This window comes from Tupaia chinensis, unplaced genomic scaffold, assembly GCF_000334495.1.
Source record: "Tupaia chinensis unplaced genomic scaffold, TupChi_1.0 Scaffold000248_1, whole genome shotgun sequence".
Taxonomy (NCBI): Eukaryota; Metazoa; Chordata; class Mammalia; order Scandentia; family Tupaiidae; genus Tupaia; species Tupaia belangeri.
Window position 1 is genome coordinate 1645154 of NW_006159726.1, and position 16884 is coordinate 1662037.

General features: G+C 43.2%; 1 protein-coding gene across 1 annotated transcript in view; it reads left to right on the top strand.

The window, feature by feature from the left end:
• Window positions 1-6100: 6100 nt before the first annotated feature.
• Window positions 6101-16884, top strand: part of MAOB (monoamine oxidase B) — a 148702-nt gene continuing 137918 nt past the window's right edge. Inside the window, exon 1 of the mRNA XM_006148865.2 lies at window positions 6101-6223. Coding sequence (XP_006148927.2) covers window positions 6178-6223 — 46 coding nt within the window. The 5' untranslated portion in view covers window positions 6101-6177. The remainder of the gene's footprint in view (window positions 6224-16884) is intronic.

The window sequence follows — 16884 nt, forward strand, 5'->3', positions numbered from 1 at the left end:
GGAGGTCTGGGGATAGCCTCTATTTTTTTGAAGTCTTTCAGCTTGGTGTCTCTGCTTCATTCTATTAGTTCTGGGGCCAGTCCTTTTGTGTTATGCCCCTGTGTTCCCTGCCCTGCCTGTGCTATGGTAATGAAGTCATAAGAGAGTCGTTTTCTGGTTCTTTGGATAGGAAGATAGTTTTTTTTTTTGTTCACCTCAGTCTTTCTATAAACCATCTCTGTGCATCTGTATAGCTGTTGGTCTGTTAAGGTGAGTTGTGAATATCCTCCAGGCATTGGCTTATCCCCTGCCAATTCTGCTTTGATCCTGTTCCTGACAAGGTCCCCAGCTCTGGGGTAGATCTTTTCTTTGGCATCTTAAACCAGCCTACAGACTTCTGAAGTGGATCTAGACTCTGTAGACCAGCTGTCTGTGAAGGGCCTTGACTTGGATGAAGCTGGGCTCCTCCAACTTTTGGGCTGCTAGAGGATATGACTTTGCACCAAACGAGGTCTTTGGGGCTGAAAGCAAGATTTGGCCCATTGAAGGGTCTTCTACCACCTTCTCATTACCCTGAAGGAAAAGATTTGGATACTCTCAGATTAGGATCCAAGGCAATGATGGATACTTCACTGATTAGAACCAGGGTCTCTATAACACTTCTAATTTAACATTACTAAAGAGCTGTCTGGACAGCAATGGCTGACTCTTTCAACATTTCATCCCTCAATGAATATTTCAAAAAAGATAAACAGTAGTTGAGAGAAAGAAACCGGTGAGCTCTAAAGAAGCTAATTTTAAAACAAATTTTCTGTCCCCTGTCAAGCTTCTAGCATTAAAAAAATAAAATACAAAGCACAAAGCAGACAAAGAAGAAGCAAAATGTACCCTTAGATAAGATCTGATGAACTCTGTTCTGCACAGCCTGCGTCTTTATTGAAATCTCCCTTGGCATCATAAGAGACTCGCTGAAATATCCGTTAATGGAAAGCTGGACAGCTAGAAATAAGTGATAAGGACATTTAAAAAAAATCTGTTTGGCAGTTTTCTAATACTAAAATGAAAGAAGTAAGTTCATTTTAATTAATGGAAAAAAATGGATTTCATCAAATTGAGAAGGCAAATAAACACTGTTAGGGGCAAATAGACTTCCTCTATACTTCTTGGTTAGAGGTGTAAAGCATCACTCCACTGGAACATGATTATTAGACTTCTTGTAATTGTCTGTTTTCATATTTAGTTTTCTTAGAATTAGCGTCATTTCTCATTTATAATAGCATATTTCTAATGGTGAGCACAAAGTCTGACAGAATTGGTGTCCAATGAATTATTCTTGAATGGATAAATAAAAGATATGGAATTATCCTTTCCTACAGGAATTTATTGTCTAGTTGGAAAGAGAAGACACAAACACGTACAAAAATAAATTATGCTTCCTATCATTTTATACATTGTTAATACTTCACCATTAACATATTATTATTCACTATTAATTTTATAATGTTTCTGGTAAGCCCTAAAGATGGTCCAAGATACTCTTTCTATACTTCCAATACTAAGCCTCAGCCTTGCCTCCTAAATTAGTCTACTCTATCCACTCTGCCTGGAGTGCTCATCTTCCTTAATAGTTGATTAACCTCTGTTTGTCCTTCAAGTCCCAGTAGAAATGTTATTTCCTCCTGGAGGACCCCCGTGATTGCCTGAGCTAGTTTATCCGGCACTCTTGCTCTATGTTCCAGAATTATGTTTGTACCAGGCATGGTGGTATATGCCTGCAATTCCAGCTGCTTGGAGGCTGAGGGAAAACTTCAAGTTCAAGGCTAGTGTGGGTAACAAAGTGAGACTCTGTCTTGAAAAAAAGAAAGAAAAGAGAAAACAATGAATTATGTTTATGAAAATTCTTCATGAATATCTTTCCTGATGGAGCATGAGGCCCATGAGGGCAGGGGCAGCCTCTACCTCATTCATCTTTTCCTTGGAGCTCAGGATAGCAGGTATCCAATAAATGCTGGTACGATGAATAGACACCTCAATGAGAACACTTTGAGTTAAGTAAGGGGCTCTAGAATGCACAACTGCTTCTGGAACTGATGGGAAGGTGGAAGCCTGGAGCGGAGGAGAATGTGTGTGGTTCACAGAACAACAGCACTGGCACCACCTGGAGCTTGTTAGAAATGTGCCTTCTCAGACCCCATCCCAGATCTGAATGATCAGGATGCACTTTCAAGTTTGAAAAGCACTGCTTTTTATCTTGTCACACAGTACAGAAGGAGAGGACAGACCTATGGTGCTATCTTATTGAGGAGACTGAGGACCCTGAAGAGGTCTGGATGACTACTTGTATGTGGGGACAAGGGGTGGTCACAGAGACCGCTCTCAGAGCTCTTGTTATCCCTACTGTCAAGACCTGAGTTGTATTTTAACCCAATTTTTACCTCATACAGCAGAAGGTAACTGATTATCTTTGCTTAGGGAAAATACTATTTGCTGGTGAGTTTTCTCCAGACACCATGGAACGGTGCCTTCTGGCCCTATTGCCAGTTGAACAGAGAGAGAGGATAGTCGGTCTGCCTCGGACTCAGTCTTAGATGCCCAGGCCCCTGGATGATTTTGCACTGCTGGAACCAAAAAAAGATCCAAAGCAGAGGCCAGATGGTGATGCAGCAGTAAAAAATAAATTATGCTTCCTATCATTTTATACATTGTTAATACTTCACCATTAACATATTATTATTCACTATTAATTTTATAATGTTTCTGGTAAGCCCTAAAGATGGTCCAAGATACTCTTTCTATACTTCCAATACTAAGCCTCAGCCTTGCCTCCTAAATTAGTCTACTCTATCCACTCTGCCTGGAGTGCTCATCTTCCTTAATAGTTGATTAACCTCTGTTTGTCCTTCAAGTCCCAGTAGAAATGTTATTTCCTCCTGGAGGACCCCCGTGATTGCCTGAGCTAGTTTATCCGGCACTCTTGCTCTATGTTCCAGAATTATGTTTGTACCAGGCATGGTGGTATATGCCTGCAATTCCAGCTGCTTGGAGGCTGAGGGAAAACTTCAAGTTCAAGGCTAGTGTGGGTAACAAAGTGAGACTCTGTCTTGAAAAAAAGAAAGAAAAGAGAAAACAATGAATTATGTTTATGAAAATTCTTCATGAATATCTTTCCTGATGGAGCATGAGGCCCATGAGGGCAGGGGCAGCCTCTACCTCATTCATCTTTTCCTTGGAGCTCAGGATAGCAGGTATCCAATAAATGCTGGTACGATGAATAGACACCTCAATGAGAACACTTTGAGTTAAGTAAGGGGCTCTAGAATGCACAACTGCTTCTGGAACTGATGGGAAGGTGGAAGCCTGGAGCGGAGGAGAATGTGTGTGGTTCACAGAACAACAGCACTGGCACCACCTGGAGCTTGTTAGAAATGTGCCTTCTCAGACCCCATCCCAGATCTGAATGATCAGGATGCACTTTCAAGTTTGAAAAGCACTGCTTTTTATCTTGTCACACAGTACAGAAGGAGAGGACAGACCTATGGTGCTATCTTATTGAGGAGACTGAGGACCCTGAAGAGGTCTGGATGACTACTTGTATGTGGGGACAAGGGGTGGTCACAGAGACCGCTCTCAGAGCTCTTGTTATCCCTACTGTCAAGACCTGAGTTGTATTTTAACCCAATTTTTACCTCATACAGCAGAAGGTAACTGATTATCTTTGCTTAGGGAAAATACTATTTGCTGGTGAGTTTTCTCCAGACACCATGGAACGGTGCCTTCTGGCCCTATTGCCAGTTGAACAGAGAGAGAGGATAGTCGGTCTGCCTCGGACTCAGTCTTAGATGCCCAGGCCCCTGGATGATTTTGCACTGCTGGAACCAAAAAAAGATCCAAAGCAGAGGCCAGATGGTGATGCAGCAGTAAAATGTGATGCTCTGTGAGGCTGACCTACATAGAAAGGTCTGGGTTCACTGCAGGAGACCTTCCTAAGTGTGCTCTGCATGCACATGCCCATGATCCAAGCTGGATGAGGCTGTGGTGGATTGTGGCACCAAGACACTGTCTACAGTGCTGTATCTCTCTGTCTCTCTGTCTCTATCTCTCTTTCATGGAATAAATAGGTGAGCTTTGAGAAAAAGAGAGATTCCCAAGCAAATCTCACAAGGAGCGTCTCCATTAATCCTACCCCACCTGACTCATGATTCATTTGCAGACTAGGTGAGGGGAAAGATGGACCAAAAAAAAACTGCAGTTTCAGGTCCCTGTAGACAGAGTTGGACCAGGTATGGCAAGGAGGAGGTCAGCACAGGCTGTCTGCAGAGTGAGGCAGCTTCACTCTCTGCAGTGGGGACACAGCTAGGGCTCCAGGCTCAGGGCTCAGGCCCAGACCCAGCATGTGACTGTTTTGTACCAAAACATGAGAGATGGAAGTTTCAGAGCCAGGCCCAGACTTTTCCTGTCACCAATGATTTCTCAGTTATAGAAGAGGGCTGGCAGATGACATGGTGGTTTAGGTGCTGGACTTCCACATGGTAGACCACGGTTCAAGTCCTGGACCTGGTGGCTTGCTTTATTCCTCTCTCTCTCTCTCTCTGATCAAATGGAAGAATAATAATAAACAAATAAAATAAAATAAATAATTCTTAAAAAAAAGTGTGCAAACCCTCTTCTAGTCTGAGGACAGCAGAAATTCTGGATACCTTTGTAACAGGTAGATACAGGGACAGGATGAGGTAGAGGTTTGTTTCAGGTTCTCTTCAATTTACCAGACCCAGAGCCAGCCTCACCCAGGCCAGCAACCACCCCTCCCCACCCCTCAACATGAACAGAAGAACTGGACCCATTATATTTTGAAAAGTCTCCCTATGATGCGTCTTCCTACTTCTAGTTTTTCAGACGCAAGGGACTTCAAAATGTGAAAAAACAGGATTGAAGTACAGACTTATTTTGATGCAAAAAATTGAAATCCATATATAGTTTTAAAAATAATATACCTTTTCCATGAAGATCCCTTGTATACCTCTCTGTTTTACCTGGAACAACCTAAGCTTAAGCACTTATAAACTAGTTAAATCTCTCCTATGTTTGGTAAAGCCAGGATCCCTAGACCCACATCCCAGGATCACATAAATAACTTGGCTTGCTACTTGGGATGATGGTGATGGTGTGGGGAGGGGGATTCTCTGAATCATACCTTGCTCATCCAAGACCTCTCCCCTGCTGCCACCAGGGTGCCATTTCCAACCTCAACAGTTTGCACCATGGACATACCTGGTTACTCAATGTGCAGGTGGCTGTTTTGATCACTGGCAAAGCAGGGAAATCTTTAGGTGCTGTTTTTTGCCATACTGGGTAGAAGCCTAGTCCTGAGCTAATTACACAGGGGAAATGGAGAAAGAAGTCAGTGTTTGGAAGGAGGGTGAAGTGGGCTAGAACTCCCACCCGAGTATATGCCAAGAAATGACACTGCTGTATGGCGTTATGATAAAATTAGATCTTGTGGGGCCAGCAGGTGGCATGGTGGTTCTGGGCACTTGACTCCCACATAGCTGACAACCTTTCGAGTCCTGGGCCTGGTGGCTTGCTTTCTCACTTTCCCTTTCTCTCTCTCGCTCTGTCCCTCTCTGATCAAAATTTAAATAAATAAATTTAAATAAAAATAATTCTTCTTTTTTTCCTTTTATATAGTGTACATTTTATTAGTTTGTACGGATACATTCTCATATTACAAAAGCAATTTAGCAGAAGAGTAATAAAACTAATTCTTAAAAATAAAAAATAGAATCTCGGAAACTGCCTGGCCTTTTCTTTTTCTTTTTCTTTTTTCACTATGTCTCACTTTTCTCATCCGTAAAATGGGTTGTGGTCAGGTGGAATAGGAGTCGTGTATAAAGCCTTTAGCAGGACACCTGGTTCCTGGACAGCGTTCAATTAATGTGCAATCACTCGTTCCACACTGAGGAGTTAAGTGGGGCGCCCTCCTAGCCCTCAAGCACCAGCACGCACTAGGAAGGCTGATGGACAAATACCATACAAAAGGCCAAGGAAGGATTCTTTGAGGCCTGAGGTGACCTCTGCGCGCTGGAGCCAGCCCTCCCCAGGCCTGGGCGGCGGAGCTACAGCGCGCAGCGGGCGGGCAGGGACCGAAGCCCAGAGACCAGAGCAGGGGGCACCGGGGCGGCCCGGAACGGCGCGAGCACAATGAGCAACAAATACGACGTGGTCGTGGTGGGGGGCGGCATCTCAGGTCAGTGGCAACTGCGCGCCCTCCTTCCTCCTCGTGCGCTCGGACAGGTGGCCGCTTGGGGTTGGCGCGCGGGCGACCTTGGGGCGGGAGCTGACCCGGGAGCCCTCAGGCTCTCCGTGCTCTGGCGGGAATCTAGCAGGTCCCGAGAGTCGCGCACCGAACTCTTCCCCGGGGAAATATTTGGTGTGTCCCTGGGCAGAAGCCTGGGGCTGGAAGCCTGTTGAAGGTCTGGGGTCAGACTCCTAACTTCTCTAGCGGGGAGACTGCTAGGCTTGCGATTGCTGGAATTCCCACCCCCACATCCCCAAGCGAACCATGAGGGGGTGGTGCAAAGGTCAGTTATTTGCTCTAACTTTGACCTGGGCATGCTCCACCACATAGTTATCCGCGGGAAACCGACCTTGAACAGAAGGAAGGGGTTGGACCCTGGCCTATGGATTGCCAATAATCTTCCAGACTTCCCCAAGTCTCTGTGGTTCTGTCTAGGTCTATTTGAGGCTGCAGGGCCTTCTTGGCAAATTCCACTTCTGGTCCTATCCCTCCTCCCATACCCACCCAACCGCCAACCCCCAACCCAAGTGCAGGGTGGCCTAACTGCAATTTGACTCTTTGGCCCAGTCCATATTTGGCAAGAATGGGAAGGAGAGAGAGAGAGAGAGAGACTCACCCTTCAGGCACAGCAGACTGTGTGCACAGCTGGGTTCCAGAAAAACAGAAGCCAGAGAGAGGGATGGGATCAGTGGGGGCACTCACCCTCTGAGAAGGTTCAGACAGATCACATGAGGTGGGGTCTTTGGAAATAAAAATATTCACTCTCAGGACAGCTTGGTTAACAGAACCCTGGGGCCCCTGGGCTCGACTTCTATTGCCTCCTACTTCTCTAGCAGTAATTAAGGCACCTCCAGACCCATGGATCTGCTATCTAAGGTTTGCCCTAACCAGATCTCAAGCGGCCTTCTGGAGCAAGAGTCAGTCTTGGCCCCTGTGAGGGAGCCAGGGCAGAGGTGCTGTGACTCCAGTGTTCAGAGAGGAAGCCAAGATGCCATGGCCCTGCACTGGTGCTGCTGCCTCCACCCCAACCCTCCTTGGCAGCTGTCTAGCAGGCTCTCCCAAGCTTCTCCACGCTAGGCCCAGTGCTAGTGCTGCATGGGTCTAGATGCATAAGCACAGCATGCTGAGGACAGCCAAGGCTGTACAGATTCTGCTTTTCTCTCTCTCTCTCTTTGGCATTTTCTCTTCTAGAGAACTTAAAACTTAACTACCTAGGTGATTTAGAAAATATTCCTAAAGTATTTCTTGATTCTGCCTTGTACAGTATCCCATCTTAGTTCCAATTTCAAGTCCTCACAGTCCTTTTCTTTCCCCAAGTTTGCCTAATGCATTCAGATTCTTCTATCCCTCCTCCCATTATTTTGCCCTTTCTGATTTATACTCCAGATTTTCAAGCTCACTCAAATTATTCATGTTAGACTCATTTAGGAGGGAGGAAAATAAGGGTTTAGTTGTTTTTCCAAGGAGGGGTGAACTTCTCCATTTGACCCCAAACTCCACTCAAAACATAGGAATACTAAGTAGATCTGCCTTTTCTCAAAGACATTAACTGGCATAGACATTGTGGTAAGAACCAAGAAAGCAAGGTTCCAAAGCCTAGGCTTACTCCATTGCTATATCTACTACATGGGAGAACACCAGTTAACCATAGCTGGAATACAGGACCCTTGCAAAGGGCTAGTGAAACTGTGTGTGAAATAGGTTGCAGAGTCTGAAATGGGGCTCAAGGCCTCCCATGAGTTTTACTTCTTTATTCAAACAATAGGCATCTGGGGAATTTGTGGTAGGGGATTAAAAAATGGATCCTGTTGTTGGCCTAAAGAGTTGTCTATCCAAGAAGGGAGATGAGATATCCACACAAAGACAAGGTAGAACATGGCGTGTGCCACATGAGGTGTCCATTCATTGATTAATTTGTCATTCGTTCAATGCACATTTGCTTCCTGTCCACATCCTGTCTCAAAGAGAGTGCCAGATGAATTATTGCCCCTGGAGTCCTCACCAGTCAGTGTGGGAGACAGTCATGAAAAATTAATACTAATGACCTATGATAGATAATACTAATGGCCTTTAGTAGCACATGTAAAAAGTTCTAGGGAAGGTCTGAGAAAATCTGGGAAGATTTTACAGAGGAGGTGACATTTGAGCTAAGTTTTAAAGGCTGAATATGAATTCATGAGTAGATTAGATGAAGAAAACGTTTTAAGTTAAAGAACTTGTGTAAAATCACAAATATATGAACAAAATATGGTAACATGTTTAGGAAACCTTAAGAACTTCAGTGTAGAGAGTTGGTGGGGGGGGGTCTGGTAAGAGACAAAGCTAGAAAGGTCATCTGGGATAAATTGTGTGTGTGGGGGCTTATATGTCATACCCAAACGATTTAGTTCCTTCTACACTTAGCAAACAGCGCTGATGATTTTTCATTTTCATTGGACTCAGTCAAATGATTCAGAATATAGGGATGGTGTTGGCAAAAGGAGAGAAGGGAACGAGGAAGGAGAGGTTGTGGGAAAAGATATGCTATCTAGAGTTGGAGGTGCCGGGGAGACACCCAGGGAAAGAAATCTAGCAGTTAGAAATTGGGGCTACTGGGAACCAGCAGTTAGCGTAATGGCTATGTTGCTGGACTCCCACGTAGTTGACTGTGGTTCGTGTCCCGGACCCGGTGGCTTAAAACTCATGCCAGGCGCGTGTGCATGCGTGCCCAGGATCCCGAGAGGAGAATGGAGGAGAAGCGATTGCGGCATGACCATTCCCCCTGGGGGGTGATTTTTCGCTTTCTATCTCTATGTCTCTATGTCTCTCTCTGTCTGGCAAGCGCACGCGCCCTATAGTAGCGAAAACCTCTCAAAAAAAAAAAAGAAAAAAGAAATTGGGGCTACAGATATATATGGCAGAGAAATTTTAGTTGAAGCCACTGAAGTAGATGAAATGGCCAAAAGAGTGTATACAATAGAGACATCTATTGTACAACATGGTGGCTGTAGTTAATGACGATATATTGCATTCTGGAAAAATGCTAAGAGAGTCGATGTTAAAGGTCATCATCACAAAAAAGATAAATATGCGAGATAGTGTATTTGTTAATTAGCTAGACTTAACCGTTCCACAATGTGAGTATACTTCAAAATGTCTTGTTGAACACGGTAAATACATACAATTTTTCATGTCAATTAAAAAAAGAAGTACATTTTGAAAAAAGAAAAGAACTTCAGAATTAGTAGGTGACCAACACAATGTTTTATAAGTCTCTGATTTCAACTCTGGTTTTTAAACTTTGTTAATTATTAAACTTGGGATATTCTGATAATTCCCTGATAATTTTTAAAGCTGTCAGCAAATTTTCGTCACTTCCTTTGGGATAAACAGAGATGTACTGGGAGAATCGCCAGTTAATATATAACTTTCTTTTTTGATATGTAAAAAATTCCAAGGTAAAAATAGCATTTTTAGCAATGTGCATAGTATATAAATGAGTACCTACTGAAATTTGTCACACCCAAGGGGCAGGTCATCTCTGGAGATTTGGCAGAGCAATGGCATCTTCCACTTGGAGCTGACAGTAGTCTGTTGCTTCTGTCTCAAGTCTCAGTGTTAGTGTTTGGACTTGTGGAACCATGGGAACTATCTTTTGCAATTCTGCAATAGCTCTTGCTCAATCCCTAAAATAGAAACTAAAAAAAAGGGCAACTCGAGGCAAAAACTAGAAAATAATTTTTTCCAGGCTTGGGAAGGGAGATTCAGCCACCTTATGGTATCAAGTACTTGTCTGAGATTCCTTGGAAGAGTTGGAGCAGGACTTCCAGGTTGTAACTAACACATGGCAGGTGACCTGTGTGGCCAGGAGAGCAAGCCTGTCTGCCAGCTTGTGGGCTTGGCCTGGGAAGGGAATGTCAAAGACAGCTCACAAGGGATCATGAGTTGAGGTGGGTAAGTATGGCCTGTGTGTTAATAGCACAGTCTTCAGGACCAATAGATGGTATAGCAGTTACATCGTTGAACTCCCACAGGCTGACCCCACTGGTGGCTTGTGCTTGTATGTGTGCTTGCGCCCAAGATCCTGGGAAGAGAATGAAGGAGAAGGGATTGCGGCATGGCCATTCCCCCCTAGGGTATGATTTCTCACTTTCCCTCTCACTGTCTCTGTCTCTCTCTCTCTCTAGTGAGCGTACATGCTCTAAGGCAAAAACCTCTAAAAAAAAATTAGCAAAGTTTCTCTTCACCTTTGGTGAAGAAAGATGGAGAACTTTCTTGGGTTCCTAACCTACTTGAATGTTTTTCATATGATAATTGTATAGATGTGCTTGGAAACTTGTGTAACCCAGCCAAGGAGAGGCTATAGCGGGGCAATGAGGCAATATTGAAACAGCCTAGGCTTTAGTGTCAAGCAGACTAGTTGTGAATCCCATATCCTACACTTACCTTTTGTGTAACTTTTTTTTTTTTGGAGAGGTTTTTGCTATAGGGTGCGTGCTCTCTCCAGGAAGACAGAGAGAGACAGAGAGACAGAAAGTGAGAAATCACCGCCCAGGGGGATGGCCACGCCTCAATCCCTTCTCCATTCTCCTCTCGGGATCTTGGGCACACATGCACACGTGCCTGGCGTGAGTTTAAGCCACCAGATCCAGGACTTGAACCGTGGTCAACTACGTGGTAGTCCAGCAACATAGCCATTACACTAACTGCTGGTCCTGACCTTTTGTGTAACTTTAAAAGTTACATAATCTTCCTGTTCTTCAGCTGCTTCATCATTTTTTTTTTAAAAAAGCATTGTTTATTTATTGAGATTCAGAGACAAATACCCTCAACAAGGTCTCATGCTATAATTCCCCACCCCTAGGCTTTCCCAGCCAGCCAGGGTCATGGGCAGCACATATGCACATGCCCAATTTGTACAGGATAACCCAGGAATTGAACTTACGACATTCCATATGGCTTCTTAAATTGCAGAGTTGCACAACTATGACTGAGTCTGACTGCTTCATCTTTAAAATGAGACTCATAATGCTTTCCTGGAAGTCCTGTTGCAAGGATTAGAAAGAATGTATGCAAAGGACCATAAATGATGACCATGACAGCTTTGGCTTGTGGTCACCTTATTCTACCTTCTGGAAGATATGTCCTTGTTTAGCTTCTTGGGTTTTTCACTTTATGGGAGTAGAAATAGGAATTTCTGTGTAATCATTTTTCCTTTTCACAAACTAATTTTTCTGAATGTAGGGTGTATATAAGGAGGCAACAGGATGCAGTGTGTAGGGGTAGGAACCTGCTTGGTTCTGGCCTCATCCTGTCCTAGCCCATCCCAGCAAGGGACCTAAAGAGCTCAGGCCCACCTTAGGCTCTGGGACCCACTGGACTCCTCCTCAGGAGAAATTATGGAAGTTCTAATTCTGACCTGGTCTTCATTCTGCCATTTGACTTCTGTTTTAAATATAATAGAACATAAATTCATTTATAATAATAATATGATTTATGGAATAATATTTTAAATAATACTAAATAATAAAAAAGGCAGCATATCAGTCACTGTCTACATGCCAAGTGTTAGAAGCTTAACTTTTCTTTTTTTAAAGAATTGCTTATTTTATTGTATTTATTCTTATTATTTTTAATTTCACCAGAGAGAGGCAGAAAGAGAGAGAGAGAGGAAGTGAGAAAGCAAGCTGCTACATCTGGCACTTGAACTGCAATTAGACATGTGGGAGTCCAGAGCCTTAACCACCATGCTACCTGCTGGCCCTAGGAGCTTAACTTTTCATAGCAGCTCTGTGGGGTTTAAGAATGACTATGCTAGCCCCACCTCGTGGCATAGTCCACAGCAAACTGAACTGCAGCAGTCCTGCAAGCTACATGGCCGACTACAGAGTCAGATCTCTGGCTTGGCCTGAAAACATGCTGGGCACATGCACACCAGTGCTCAGGATCCTGAGGAGCTTCAGGGCTGGGGAAAGGGATCATGGCACAATGAGACCTCGTCAAGGGTGCTCCTCTCTCTCTCTCTCTCTCTCTCTCTTTAATTTTCATCCAAGAGCATGCATTTTCTATTATGAGTAAAATTAATTTGAAAAGAATGACAAAACCTTATTCCTTTTGCTATATTCTAACAGCTGGGACACATTGGTGGGAGGAGCTGGTTGGTGGGCTATGTGGGTAGAGCCAGGTTCCACTAGAGCCACAATTTCCATGTCCTCATATTTCTTTTTTTGTTTTTTGGAGAGGTTTTTGCGATAGGGCGTGTGCGCTTGCCAGAAAGAGAGAGAGAGATAGAGAGACAGAAAGCAAGAAATCACCTCCCGGGGGGATGGCCACTCCGCAATCCCTTCTCCCCCATTCTCCTCTTGGGATCCTGGGCATGCACGCACACGTGCCTGGCGTGAGTTTAAGCCATCGGGTCCGGGATTCAAACTGTAGTCGACCACATGGGAGTTCAGCGACATAGCCATTATGCTAACTGCTGGTCCCAGTCCTCATATATCTTCAGAAGTCACCAGGACAGGCTTATGGCTTGGTTTGGTCATTGACGATGGCCGCAACTTCTATCTCCTCTGGCTGATTGTATAGACCAGAAGTGTTTCAGATTTTGGATTTTGGAATATTTGCATATACATAATGAGATATCTTGGGGATGAGACCCAAGTCTACACATGAAATTCACTTATGTTTCATATACACCTTATACAGAGTTTGAAGGTAATTTCATACAATATTTTTTATTTTAAAATTACTTATACATTTATTTAGAAATTTATTTTCCGCATGTGTATGTCTGCGTATATGTGTGCATAGTGTTTTAGGCAAGGTCTCACTGTATTGCAATCCTCTTGCCTCTGCCTCCCCAGTGGGGTGTACATTGATATGTGCCACTACACCTATCCGCAGTTTAGAGGATTGGCTGGGAATAAAGTGTGGGCCCCCCATGAGCATCAGTCTGCTGAGTGGCAGAGTGCGTGTATGCTAGTATGGCTAGGCCTATATGATACTTAGTTTTGACTGTAACCTGTCATGAGAATTTTCTACTTGTGGCTTCATGTCAGCTCTTAAAACATTTTGAATTTTGGAGCATTTCAGATTTTAGAAGTTTGGATTAGATAGAGATGCTCAATCTGTATTTAAAATTTCCCTTTTAAAAAAAATAAAGAGATTTTCTCCTCAAGGATTGTGACCTAGTTCCCCAAATGATTAACATATATCTTGGACAATCTCAAACAGAAAGTGAATGGTTTATCCTCTATGTTATATGAAAACTAATTAAAACTTTGGTTTAGTGAGACAAGGGACACTATCAAAAAGCATCTTCAGGTAGGTCTGACCTTTCAAATGTTAGTTATTTTACCACAATCTCCGTTTAATGGCATCTTAAATGTCACTATAATTTCCACTTCATGACTGAAGTTTAAGCTCCTGATCTTAGGTTAGTCATCTCTTAGGTAGGTCATTTTCATTTTAAACTCCTGATTGGCAGCATTTATCAGAATTATACAACCGTGAAGGTAGCCTTCTGGATCCCTCATTTTATTTGCCGTCCTTACAGCCTAAATAATCCTCCCTTTTGATTAACCTCCATGACATTTCTAATGATCCTTTTATATTAAATTTGATATCTTCATTTTTTGGTGTTGGGGTTACTTTTCATCCCTGTGATCCTAGTTAGGTTTCTGTCCTAAACTATTTTCCACATTAAAAAACAAGCTTGGGGTCAACAGGTGGTTAAGGTGCTGGAGTCCCACATGGCCGATTACAATTTAAGTCTTGTTCCTGGCAGCTTGAAAGTCACACTGGGTGTGTGTGTATGCTTGCGCAAAATCCCAGGAGGAAAATGGAGGACAATCCCAGGAGAATGGCCATCTCCCCTGGAGGTGATTTCTCACTTTCTCTCTCACTGTTTCTCTCTCTCTCCTGCACATGCACCTGGCGAAAATAAATGAAAAAGCCAGCAGGCAGCATGGTGGTTAAAGTGCTGGTTGACCACAGTTGGTATCCTAGATCCGATGGCTTGAAACTCACACCAGGCATGTGTGTGTGTGTTCCCAAAATCCTGAGAAGAGAATGGAGCAGATGGGATTATGGTGTGACCACCATCCTGTGAGGGTGATTTCTCACTTTTTCTCTCTCTATCTCTGTGTCTCCAGTGAGTACACATGCCCTAGAGCAAAAATCCCTCCAAAATAACAACAACAAAAACTTAAAAATCAAAGTCAAACAAACAAAATTAAACAAGAAAAACTCATTGAAGAAACAGGGCATCTTTTTCAGAAAGATAAAGTGAAGAATTAGTCACACAAATTATTAATAACCAAAACTGTCTCAATTTTTGTTTAACTCCCAGAGGGAATGTGTACTCCCAGAGAGACAGAGAGAAAAAGGGAATGTGAGAAAACATCCCCAATGGTGAATGGTCATGTTGCAATCCTTCTCCTCTATTTCCCCCTCCTCTTGGGGTTAGGACGCACATATACACACACCAGTGTGCTTCTGAAGCCACCAGGTTCATGGCTCAAACAACACTGGTGGCCATGTGGGACCCAGTCACCTTAACAACCAGCGGCAGGCTAGTCCTTCTCAGATGCTTTTTATGTTTATTCATTTTATTTTACTTTTTTATGAGAGAGGGAGAAAGATAGAAGGAATGACAGTGAGAGAGAGAGAAAGAGATAGAGAGACCTCTGACAGTGTCTTGCCATGCTGTGATCCTTCCACCTCAGTTTCCTAACTAGCTAGGATCACAGGTATGCCATTGCACCCATATATTTAGGGCAGTCCAAGATCTGAACCCAGGCCTTCCCTGTGGCTCCAGCATCATGCAGTGGTGCCCTACTGCCCTACCACTTGCACTACTGCAACTAAGGACTCTTTTTTTCTTTCTTTTTTTTTTTTTTTAGAGGTTTTTGCTATAGGGTATGTGCACTCTCTTGAAAGAGAGAGACTGAGAGACAGAAAGCGAGAAATCACCCCCCAGGGGGGATAGTCATGCCACAATCCCTTCTCCTCCATTCTCCTCTTGGGATCTTGGGCACACACACACACACGCCCAGTGTGAGTTTAAGCCACTGGTCCGGGATTCGAACCACGGTCGACTGCATGGCAGTTCAGCCACATAGCCATTATGGTAACTGCTGGTCCCAGAACTCTTGAAAGTCTTTAAGAAGAAAGGCCACTGATATAAATGAAATATAAAAACGCATTCCATCTTTTTTTTTTTTTTTTTTGTAGAGGTTTTTGCTATAGGGCACGTGTGCTCGCCAGACAGACAGAGAGAGACATAGAGACAGAAAGCGAGAAATCACCCCCCAGGGGGGATAGTCATGCCACAATCCCTTCTCCTCCATTCTCCTCTTGGGATCTTGGGCACACACACACACGCGCCCGGTGTGAGTTTTTTAAGCCACCGGGTCCGGGACGTGAACCGCGGTCTACTACGTGGGAGTCCAGCGACATAGCCATTACGCTAACTGCTGGTTCCCATCACATTCCATCTTGATGATTTACAGTTTGAGGAATTATTCTTAGAAAGATGGGATTTTTTTTAAATAACATGAATTGCAGAAATAATACATATTTGTAAAAATATGTAAATTGCAGAAAATGGCAAAAGGTGTCAAAATCATTCATAATTGAACTGCTGTAATTTTTGCCAACTATATATATTTTTTTGAGAGAGAGATTTTTGCTATAGGGTGTGTGCGCTGGCCAGAGAGAAAGACAGAAAGAGAATATTTTTTTTGTTTTCAGAAAGCAAGAAATACTCCCCCCTCCCCCCTAGGTGGAATAGCCACACCACAATCCCTTTTCCTCTGTTATCCTCTTGAGATTTGGGGCACACACATGCATCTGGCATGAGTTTTAAGCTGCTGGGTCCGCAGCTACACGGGAGTAGCAATATAACCATTATGCCATCTGCTGATCTCTATATTTTCTTTATGCAAACCGCATATTGTACTTACTATACTCATTGGTATCACTTTAAAAATAAATAACATATTATAAATGTTTAATTGTATATTAAATACTCTTCTTCCATATGATCTTGATAATCTTCATGATATTTCTTCATATGATTATATTACAGCATATTTAACCAATCTTCTATTGCTGAACATTTGTGTTATTTTCAAATTTCTGATCTTTTTCTTTTTTCTTTTTCTTTTTTTCTTTGAGAGGTTTTTGCTATAGGGCACGTGTGCTCTCCAGAAAGACAGAGAGAGACAGAGTGATAGAAAGCGATAACTCATCCCCCCGGGAGATGGCCACACCGCAATCCCTTCTCCTCCTTCTCCTCTCGGGATCTTGGGCACGCATGCACATGCGCTCGGTGTGAGTTTAAGCCACTGGGTCTGGGACTCAAACCATGGTCCGCTACATGGGAGTCCAATGACATAGCCATTACACTAACTGCTGGTCCCTCAAATTTCTGATCTTTTAAATAAAGCTGTTATGAACCCAAATTGTTGTGCATAACTCTGTTTATTTATTTAGGAAATTCCTAGAAATAAATCCTGGGAATTGTTTTAAGACATTTAATAATTATTGCAAAATTGTCACCCCAAGAAGGTTTTACCAGTTTTGTTTTTCTTTTCTTTCTTTTTTTATTTTTTTTTAAGTTTTTTTTT